Source organism: Suricata suricatta, chromosome 14 (genome assembly GCF_006229205.1).
Source record: "Suricata suricatta isolate VVHF042 chromosome 14, meerkat_22Aug2017_6uvM2_HiC, whole genome shotgun sequence".
Taxonomy (NCBI): domain Eukaryota; kingdom Metazoa; phylum Chordata; class Mammalia; order Carnivora; family Herpestidae; genus Suricata; species Suricata suricatta.
In genome coordinates this window covers 84815149-84825597 of record NC_043713.1, presented here as the reverse complement: position 1 = coordinate 84825597, position 10449 = coordinate 84815149, and the positions used below count along the sequence as shown (strand labels likewise).

Here is a 10449-nt window from a genome sequence, read left to right as displayed (position 1 = left end):
GCAAACTTCCGCGCGATGTGGGGAGGTCCGACGCGGCTGTTTCTCGGGACTATGTTTCTCCCCTTTCGGAAATGTTTATTAATCTCTGTCCCATGTTTGTTGATGTCTGCTCCTTGATTTGGGCTTTCTGTGAATGAATTTCTGTTTCCCGAACCCGCGCGACTAAATCAAGGACCGAGCAGAGGACAGCCTCCCTAAGATGGAGTTTAATCAAGTGAGACTTTCGATCTTCGGTTTCGAAAGGGAAAAATAATAATAAAGTAAAATATTGAACCTTTTCAGGCCTATTAATACACAAGCGACCTTGAACATGCCTTAAAAGGGGAATCTGAAAGCTCCCAGACAGAGCTAATCCTCGTTAGTATAGTGGTGAGTATCCCCGCCTGTCACGCGGGAGACCGGGGTTCGATTCCCCGACGGGGAGGCATTTGCGTTTTTACTTAACCTTAGCTACTATTTTCCCTGCTCTTTCAAGCAAAGCAGAGCCTCCCACTTTTATAGAAACGCTTGAGGCCGAGTAAGTAAACCTAACCGGTCTGCGAGATTCGGTCTAGAAGATTCCATCGGCTTCGTGGTGGAAACCATGCCCCGGGTCCCAGCGTCCCACTGGTATAAGACCGAGAAAGACCGAGGTGTCGCCCCCGGGCGTCGTTTCCGCGCTCTCGCTCTTAGCGCTGCAGCAAGTGCGGGCTTTGCACAGTGGTGGCCCAGAACGAGAGGGTCAGCCTCCGAGGACAGGAAATGCTCCTTCTGGGGCAAATATTCCATTCTCTTGTGACTTGCTCCGGGCCAGCATGGCCCTCGGAAAACGTTTATGGAAAACGTTTGAGACAGGAGGAATGGGGACGCTACACCGAAACGTTTTCTTGTGTTACCTTCCTTGCAGGCTTCTTCCTGGGTAGCGATCAGCCTTCCCAGGGTCCTTTTTTTCTTCGTTTTTGTCACATTCATTCTGCAAATATATACTGAGTTGAGTACTTATGAGGGGGCAGGCACTGATCTAGGCACTGGGGCAAGAGGCCCAGCCCCTACCCCACTGGGCTTATGACACCGACAGTAAACAGATAGCCTTAAAAAAAAAAGGCTCCCAGAGAGATAAATACCGTGTAAGGGGGGCGGGGGGCGGGCAAGGGAGGGCAACTAAGGAGTGTGTGGGATTCACGGTCCCAGGAGTGAGGCGTGCAGGAAGGCCCCTCTGAGGACCTGGACAAGGAGAAGGAGCCATGCAGGAGAAGATCTGGGGAGCCCCCTGCAAGCAGAGGGAAGAGCAGGTGCAAAGGCCCTGAGGTGCAAAGGAGGGCAGTGTGCTCCAGCAAGGAGGCAGGTGTGCATGTAGGAGAGGGAGAGGAGGAAGGGATAAGGTCAGAACCTAAGGAGTTTGGGTTCCATTCTAGGGTTTTACGCAGAGAGGAAACAATCAGGTTTGTTCTGAGCAGAGCAGACTGGCAAGAGAGCAAGCTGGAGCACCTGCTAAACCGAACACAGCTCGTTCCCAAACGTCGTCCAAAATAACGCCACCTATGGTGCCATCTCTCTGTGCCGGGCCAAGGTGTGTCCTCACCCAAGGGCACATAACAACAATGACATTTGCCAGCCTGAGAACCCATATCCGGGCACCGACCTTGTACCAGGCGCTACTCGAAATGCTCAGTGGCCACACCCACCCTGGGGAGGAGGTACCGCTCAGATCTCCATTTTACAGTTGAGGCCCAGACGGGTGGGGACGGAAGTCACACAGGTGTCCTGGGCACCAGCTCAGTTAGGCCTTTACCTGTGAAGCTTTCAGGCATCAGCGGGCTGGAAGGGAGCTTACTGGGGACCAAGGGGACAAGGCAGGACAGTTTGGGGTGTGTTCTCCCCATGGCAGTGAGTGACTGTTTCCTGCCAGGAAATCTCAAGCACTGGTGGAAAGAGGTAAAGCCCCAATTTTCTGTCCCCTCCTTGCCTTCAACCGTTCCTCCACCACTGAGTGGCCCCTTGAGGACTTGGGGACATTCCGTATCATCTCCCTAGGGCAGGTCCATAAGCCCCTTGTACTCTGGAAGAGAGGGGTGCTAACTGGCAATGAAAAATGGTTCTTTTCAGTGGACTATTGCAAAGTGAGCCCCCCTCAGAGCCCCGACTCTGGAGGTGGATCTGCTTCTTTGTAAACATTAGTAAATTTTTATACTCAGAAGAATGGGAATAACTTCTCAAAGTTACAGAAGGTTGGAATCTATTTTAAGTGTTTCATTTTAATGCCAGTAAAGTTAACATGCGGGGTGATTTCAGTCTCGGGTGTACAATACCGTGATTCAACAATTCTGTGGGTTACTCAGCGCTCATCGTGAGAAGTGTCCTCTCAATCCCCGTCACCTGCTTCACCCTGGGAGGTTTAAAGGACCGAGGACCAGAGATTTCTGGGCGGGGGTTCAATCAAGGCAATGCCCCATTTATTGGAAATAAACTCATTTTCTTTTCTTTCTTTCTCTTTTTTTTTTTGTCTGCAACGAGCAACATTTAAAAATAGATCTCTTTCCCTTTGTTCCTTGGTTCTGGCATCAGCTAGCATTTCAGTTGCGAGCCTGTGTAGAATGGGCCTATTTGGGAAGATTTATTTTGGTTTGTTTGTGCTAAACGTCAACACACAATGATGCCACACTTTAATTTAGAAGAGAATGTCAAGAATAGTGTATAGCAGAGAATTTCAGGCATCTAGGCAAAAGGGGAGGGGGATGTAGCTCAGTGGTAGAGCGCATGCTTTGCATGTATGAGGCCCCGGGTTCGATCCCCGGCATCTCCATTGGCCTTTTTCTTCGGATTCTCATCTTCTGCTTTGTTCTACATCTTTAAAGTGCCACGTGTGCAATGATTACCCCTCCCTCCGGTCACTACTGGGACATGGGACTTTCACAGCAGGCATGATCCCCCCCTTCGTGAAATCCGTGGCGCTCCTGACGTACTTTTGTCAGAAGGGGTTGAGGGGAGCTGCTAGCAGACAAACGTGAAGGCAAACATCACCTGATGACAAAACACAGAGCGCGTGAGGAGGAGCGACTGGGGAGGTCACGGTCCTTTTCCTGACTGCAGTACAAGTCCCCAAGGCCTGGTGACTGATGCCCCACCATCAGAGGGCAAGCGTGGAAGTCATTCAAAGGTCTGACGGCTGGTCCTGGCCCTTTATTTGCGCTGTCAATTACCAGCCAGTCTGGGAGGGGCCAGGGGAGACCAGCACTTCAGGCAGGCAGGACTTTGCTTCCTGCTTCATCAGCACGGGCCACAAATGGATGAATGAATGAATGAATGAATGAATGAATGAATGAATGAACGAACGAATGAATGAAAGGCTTTGAAGCACATCCTGCCCTGTTTATATTTACACATAATGTATTTTATTTCATTAAAGATCAAAGATGCTCTTCATTGAAACAAGGGACCCTATGGCCTTTTGTGGGTTCAATTCTCTCTGCAGTAATAATGAATTCCTCACCCAGCAGATCCTGTCTCTCATGTGACTTGACCTCATCTATTAAATCATAAAAACATCTCATCTTAGATCCAGAGGGACATGACTCTTTGCAAAGCCTTCACTTTGGTGGATACAGTTGAAATCTGTGAAATGACTCACCAGTGGGGTGGTGGAGTTTTTGTGCCAGCCCTGTTTCTAGTGCGCTGTCGTGAAGGTGATTTCTCTTCAAATGTCAACAAGGTGTTAAGGGAACAAAATGTTGAGGTAATTTCCAAAGTTATCAGGCCTAACACGAAACTAGTTAATATGCTTCGGTTTTACTTTGGATCTTATCATTAAATCTTTCTTTCTTTCTTTTTAATGTTTTATTTATTTTTGAGACAGAACATGAGTGGGGAGGGTTAGAGAGGGAGACACAGAATTCAAAGCAGGCTCCAGGCTCTAAGCTGTCAGCACAGAGCCCGACGCGGGGCTCAGACCCACAAATGTGAGATCATGACCTGAGCCGAAGTTGGAGGTTTAGCTAACTGAGCCACCCAGGTGCCTCACATTAAATATTTCTGATAGCACACTGATAAGGCAAAAAATAAAAAACAAAAACAAAACCCATAAGGCTTGTTGGGGAAGGTAGCTTCCTAGAAAAGTGGTTGTGAATTTTTTAAAAATATGTCTTTTTTAACTCTGACATTTTCTTGTACACTTAAAAAACAGCCCCTTATAGGACATTGCTGGAGCAGGCAAGTTCATGGAGACAGAAAGCAGAATAGTGGGTGCTAGGCACTGGGGGGAAGGGGAGAGGGGAGTTTTTTAAATGGGGCCAGAGGATCAGTTTTGCAAGATAAAAGAATTCTGGAGATGGGTGGCGTGGCGCGGTGGCCGCACAGCAGCGTGAATGCTGAAGGGGCAGAACGTGCCATCCGAGGTGATTTTGGGCCGATGGCACTTGAGGAACCGCAGACGCTGGGCGGGGCTGTCTCTGAAGCCCCTTTATGTGCCTAAACACAGATCCTCCCAAGGTCAATGGTCAACGATGCTGTCTCCCTAGCTTCTTCAACCGGGGAAGACTGGCTCCGGTCACAGGAGACTAGAAGTAAGGAAGCCACACTGTCACACCCTGTCCTACCTCCCATCTATCCCCGTGTCTTTCCTAAAAACCATTTTCTGCTGGCCCTTGAGGGGCCTATATCCCCCTCCTCTTTCCATATGAAGATGGTATTTGGGCCTAGACTCTAAAACCACCTCTGAGTTATTCCTTTTGTCCTGGGTATCTCCCGTGTATGTGTGTGACACACTCGTTAAAAACTTCCGGGTTTCCCCCTCTTGTTAATCTCTTTCATCACAGAGCTCTCAGCTTAGGACTTAGAAGGGTCATGGGAAACTTATTTTCCTCCCCGCAGTGTACCTCATGATGGAGAAAATGCTGGCGTTTGGAGCCAATGGCCAAGAAAGAATTCTTGAGACGTCTTTGGGGCACACAGGTGGTTCTATTAAAGCCCGGGGCCAGGACACATGCGCAGAAAGAGCTGCACTGGGGTCTTAAAAGAGTGGCCGATTATACACTTTCAAGTCGGGAGGGGGAGGGACGGCACTAGCCTCCAAGGTATTCTGGAAAAAGGTTTCCCACTGTGAGGAAAAGGTCATTGACTACCTTACTAGGTCCAGTAAAACCGACTCACTCATGAGCCCCTTCATGTGTATCTGTGGGCTGTAAGTTTGGAGTCTGATTGCTAACATACATCTTTGGGGGTGGGGGAGAGATAAAGGAAGTTTCCAAAGGAATTTTTAAACAGTTTTATTTTATTCATTTTAGAGAGCCAGTGTAAGGGAGGGAGAGAGAATCCCAAGCAAGCTCTGTGCTGCCAGCAAAGAGCCCAAAGCGCAGCGCAAATCTCCCAAAACAGATCACGACCCGAGCTGAAACCAAGAGTCAGATGCTTAACCGACTGAGCCCCCCGGGGCCTCCCCCCAAAGGAACTTTTATATGTGAAAGCAGATTTCCAGGATTGACTGCCTTTTGCCCTTAACAAAGTAGGCAGCTGAGCTCCTAGAGGAAGGTCACCCTGTCTGTTTCAAGGACTCCAGGAAATTTAATTTTTTCCATTGGTCCTTGTTTCCCCGCATCAGCGAACCCTACTGAACTGCACACTTTTAAATGGTCAAGATGGTGAATTTTGTTATGCGTATATGTCGCTACAACTTAAAAACAACGAATGAAAAACAAAACAAATCCCCACCAGGCTAACTAACTCCTTAACCTTCCTACAGTAGGCATATTTGAGGACTGGAAATTTTAAGTCTGATAGTCCTCCGGGTGGGGGATGAAACTGGTTATTTTTAAACCAGAGCGGTCTGTGTTCGCCACCCACGGCAAAGGCACACACGTAAACAGGAAAAAGAGTCCCTTGGGCCTCCCCCCCCCCCCCAAGCGGCAGATACCTTTGATTACCTTTTATGGTTACACAACCAATGACAAAGCAAGGCAAACGTTTCCCAGCCAGCTCTTGCTTTCACCCTCTCCTGGGGGGATCGCTGTGCCCTTGGATTTTCTCCTGATGCTGAGTTAAGTCCCATCCATGGTCGTGACCTTCAGGGAAACCAAATCCTTGGGGGACGGAAGAAAGGCAAGCAGACAGAGGGGCACCAGTCCCACCAGCCCCGCCCCCACCCCTCCTAGCCCCGCCCCCTCCCCAACCCCAGCAGCCGAACACCCCAGGCCCTTTGTGAGCTCAGCCCATCACGTGCCTGCGTCTGCGAGCCAATCGGGCCCCGTCGCTGGGCCCCTGTCACTCTTACATCGGTGCCGGCTGGAAGCAATCTTTTCTGGGGCGTTTGCAAAGGGCGGATCTGGGGGCGGAAGGCACCGAAAATGGACCCAGTGACTCACCCCGCATCTCGCACATTCTAGCACATTACATTCTAGGTCAGGGGGTTTTAGGTTTCAGGAACGTGACTGGACACCCGATTCCTGAGTCCAAGTGGGACATTTAGGTTTGGGGGACGCTTTCTCAGCAAATAGAAAAGCCAATTGGAAAGAGGACAACAAGCCTCAGTAGGGCAGGGTTTCTCCACCTCGAGTTTCAGGGCATTGCTGACCTTGGGGGCTGGGAAATTGTGTTGTTGGGGGGCGCAGCATCCCCGACCTCGGCGACCACGCGCCCCTAGCACCAGCTCCTCCTCCTCCCCGCTCACACCACAGTTGTGACAACCAAAAATTGTCTCCAGGCATTGCCCGGGGTCCACGGAGGGGTCCGATCACTCGGGCCGAGAATCCCTGCTCTGGAGAAACACCAGCCACCGCCTCTCGTTTTCCCTTCCTGTCCCTGTCACCCCAGTGCCCTTGGACCAAGGTTTACTGCGGCACCCTCTGCTGGGCTGAAGGAAGGCAGGGGGGTCGCGGGAGAATTGTTTTCCCGCTAGAGATGAGTGTTCTCAGCTCCCGAGAATGTTTTCTCTTTGGAGCCAACCCTGGCCGCGTTCCCACCCTCTGAGCCTCTCCCCTTCCTCCCTTCCTCCTCCTCTCCCTTCCCTGTCTCTGAAACCAGGCCGGTCCCTTTCGGAGTCTGGAAAAAGCCATGTCGCAAAGCTCGTGACTCAGCCTTCTCAGCCTATTGACAACATGAATCACAGGGTTTGCAGCAAGAGCCACAGCCCGAAGCGACCAGGGTGCGGTTTGAAGCGAAGCCCCATCACCTCAGAAAGAACCTCAGCTGTTTGGCCTCTGAGAACTGGGGAGGAGAAACCCTGTCAAGGGCCTCCATGTTTTTATTCCTTTAAAACCTCTTTGCACAAATAACCTTCACCAAAATCCGGATTGGGAAGTTACTGGCGTCTCCTAACTTGAAAAAAATGACACCTTGCTTCGATTCTTCGTTTTAATTTCCCAGCAATAAACTCATTCTCTTTGAAAAGTATTAAACACTACAAAGGCAATTCTGAACTCCCGTCAGATCTTTTTCATAAACACCTGCAAACATGGGTCACCAAAGAAAGCACAGAGTTTTGCTTTCTCATTTTAAGTGGCTTTACATAATACAATGATCATAATTTAAAACAAGAATGAGTCTTCTCTTAATGGCAAAACACTTTTTAAGGAAACTTTTTCCATTTTTTTTTTAAGGCTTTGAGGCTAAAATTAAAACGTCCTCTCCCCCTCCACACGGGGCAAATATTTCTGGAAGAGTCCAGAAGGGGCAGTGGCTGGGGAATGGAGTGGATGAGGGAGACTTTTCACTGCAAACTTCCGGAAACGTCTTTTAGGTTTTCACTGTGTTCATGTATTTTACAAACACTTTAAAAAGTATGTTGGGGGCACCTGGGTGTTTAATCGTGGGACTCTTGATTTCCACTCAGGTCATGATCCCAGGGTCGTGGGATTGAGCCCCGGGTCTGGCTCTGTGCTGAGCGGGAACCTGTCTCTCTGCCCCTCTCCCCCTCAAGTGTGCGTGCTCACTCTCAAAAAACTAAAAATATGCTAAGAAATGACACACAGAAATCACAAAATGGATGGTTGTAAAAATAAAAATGATCTGGCTGGTAATCATTTTCTCTTTTATCCAAATGGAATTAAGGGTAGAATTAAATTTCATGTTTGGGATATGAAATTGCCCCCCCCCCCATACAGGAATCCAATCACTGTTTTTGAAACTCAGGCTTAACTAGGTACCACTTCCGTGCTGCCCTGAGTATCAAGAATGAAAACCTGAGGCCTCCTTGTTGGCATCCAAGTACAGTCTTCTCAAACCCAAGGCCGCACCCATAGAACGGGAAGGCTCAAGAACAATCTAGAAAGTTCTGTCCAGAGGCACCTCAAGGCAGTTCACAAAGCTTGAAAGGTTTCTGCCCTTCCCGTCACGTCAGCGCAGAGGGGCCGGCGCCACTTCGCCAACGACCCCAGGTTGGGGAGCAAGGGCGGCCCCTCCTCCACCCGCGTCGGGCGCCAGCGCCGCGATCTGTCGAGTCATCCGTCCTGTCAGCGCGCCCGCGCGGGGGATGGGCGGCCGCCACGGAGGGGAAGGGGGAGGGGCACGAGGGTTCTGGTGACACGCCGACACCCCGCGATCCTCAGCGAGGCCCTGCGCGAAGACCCCCTGGGCTCGCGGAGGCGGAGGGGCGCGTGAGGCCTGAGCCCCCTCTGTCGGGGGCGGCGGGCCCCGTTGGGGCTGCGGGGAGGGGGCGTCGGGGCCGAGCCGGCTCCGGGCGCCCGGGACACTCCGCGCCGGGTTTTCACGCCTCCCGCGGCCCCTCCCCGCCCCGTAGGTCGAGCGCCGGCCACGTCCGCTGACGCCGCACTCAACAATCGCGCTGATCCCTCCGCGGAGGCCCCAAGGACAGCGGCCGCCTCCTCTCCAGACTCTGCCCTGCTGCCCAGTCTCGACAGCACTCCATTGCAGGGGGGGGGGGCTCTTGGATGATTTTGGGGTACTGCTTTCTCTCTCCGAAGGGAGGCGGGAAGAGCTGAGAAAAGTAGTCCCTCTCGGAGGTTCTGCGGAGGGATCTATCGGAGCGGCGCCTCCAACTGCTATATAAGGCGGTGCCGGGGGTGGCGCAGGCAGTTTCGTGGAGGCCGGGAGTTCCGCTGCTGCTGTTCCGTGTGAGCCGCTGCCACAGCCGTTTGGTGAGGACTGGGCCGATTCCCGGGGGCTTGCGGTCGGGAGGCCGCCGGGGAGGCGGAGGGTCGCGCAGCCGGCCGGCGGCGGAGCGGCCTCCGAGTGTTGGTCGCCCGCGGCCGGCGAACAGGATTGTTCTGAGGGGCAGGGACGCAGAAAATGGCGGCGGTGCCCGCGGCCGGGGGTGGGGTAAGCGGGGCTCTGAGGCGGCCTGTGAGGCCGGCGGGGGAAGAGTGGGGAAGGGGCTAGAGGCTTCTACGCCTCTTTGTTGGGGTTCCTTGCGCCGCTGCGGCGGGCGGTGGCGCCCAACGGATGGCAGCCGCGCCGGCCCGGGACTGGATTTCTCGTCGCCGTGAGGGGACCGCTGCGGCCGGTGCAGCCCCGCGCCCGCCCGCCCGCGGAGCCGGTCACGTGACGTCACAGCTGTGGGCGCACAATCAGGGGTGGGGCCGCCCGCTGCTGTTCGTGTAGCTCGCTTGGGTCAGTCGTGGGACACGCGGCTCGGACCTGGCGGAGGCCCTGCAGAGTCGGCAGGGGACAGACCTCGTGAGGGGGGAGGGGAAGAGACGCGAGGCGCACCTTCACTCGACCGGTATTCTCCCTCTCAGGGCCTGAAACCGGGCTGTTGAGCTTTTTTGTTCTGATTCGCTCGTCTGTTTGTCGGTCTCTGGTTATTTGAGAGCGTGTTCGGAGGTGGGGGGAGAGCATCCCAAATTGGCTCCGTACTGAGGCTCAGTCTCCTGACACCGGAAGATCACGACTTGAGCCGAAATCAAGGATCGGATGCTTGGTTTGTTGAGCGTGCCAGGCGCCCCTTGTATGGTTGGCTTTCTCAGGCAAGGTTTATCTTTGTCACCAGGCTGGTGTAAAATGATGTGGGGGGGCGCCTGGGTGGCTCAGTCGTTTAAGTGCCAGACTTCGATTCAGGTCATGATTATACAGGTAGTGGTTGGAGCCCCGTGTTGACTCTGTGCTGATAGTTCACAGCCTAGAGCCTGCTTCGGATTCTCTGCCTGCCTCATATCTCTCTCCGGCTCTCCCTGGCTCTCTGTGTCTCTGTGTTTCTTTCTCTCTCTCTAAGTAAAAACAAAAGAGTAAAGAAAATTGTGTGTAACTATTAATGTCAGGGACGTGTTGACATATGAGCTGTCTACTATAATTCTGGGTTTTTTGGATTTTTTTTCTTGGTGACAGACCATGCAGATCTTCGTGAAGACCTTGACCGGCAAGACCATCACCCTGGAGGTGGAGCCCAGTGACACCATCGAGAATGTCAAGGCGAAGATCCAGGACAAGGAGGGCATCCCCCCTGACCAGCAGAGGCTGATCTTTGCCGGCAAACAGCTGGAAGATGGGCGCACCCTGTCTGACTACAACATCCAGAAGGAGTCCACT

General features: G+C 52.5%; 1 protein-coding gene, 1 long non-coding RNA gene and 2 other non-coding genes across 4 annotated transcripts in view; 3 read left to right on the top strand and 1 right to left on the bottom strand.

The window, feature by feature from the left end:
- The first annotated feature begins 352 nt into the window (after positions 1-352).
- Positions 353-424, top strand: TRNAD-GUC. The gene has a single exon. It is a non-coding gene; the product is annotated as a tRNA-Asp (tRNA).
- A 2286-nt stretch (positions 425-2710) lies between these two features.
- TRNAA-UGC lies at positions 2711-2782 on the top strand. The gene has a single exon. It is a non-coding gene; the product is annotated as a tRNA-Ala (tRNA).
- A 1702-nt stretch (positions 2783-4484) lies between these two features.
- Positions 4485-6109, bottom strand: LOC115277247. The gene is made up of 2 exons (XR_003902320.1): positions 5895-6109; positions 4485-5362 (listed from the first exon to the last, which is right to left on the bottom strand). It is a non-coding gene; the product is annotated as an uncharacterized LOC115277247 (long non-coding RNA).
- Positions 6110-8958: 2849 nt separating this feature from the next.
- The window catches only part of UBC (ubiquitin C), a 1875-nt gene continuing 384 nt past the window's right edge, over positions 8959-10449 (top strand). The window contains exons 1-2 of the mRNA XM_029922552.1: positions 8959-9062; positions 10249-10448. Of these exons, the coding sequence (XP_029778412.1) occupies positions 10252-10448 (197 nt within the window). The 5' untranslated portion in view covers positions 8959-9062; positions 10249-10251. The remainder of the gene's footprint in view (positions 9063-10248; position 10449) is intronic.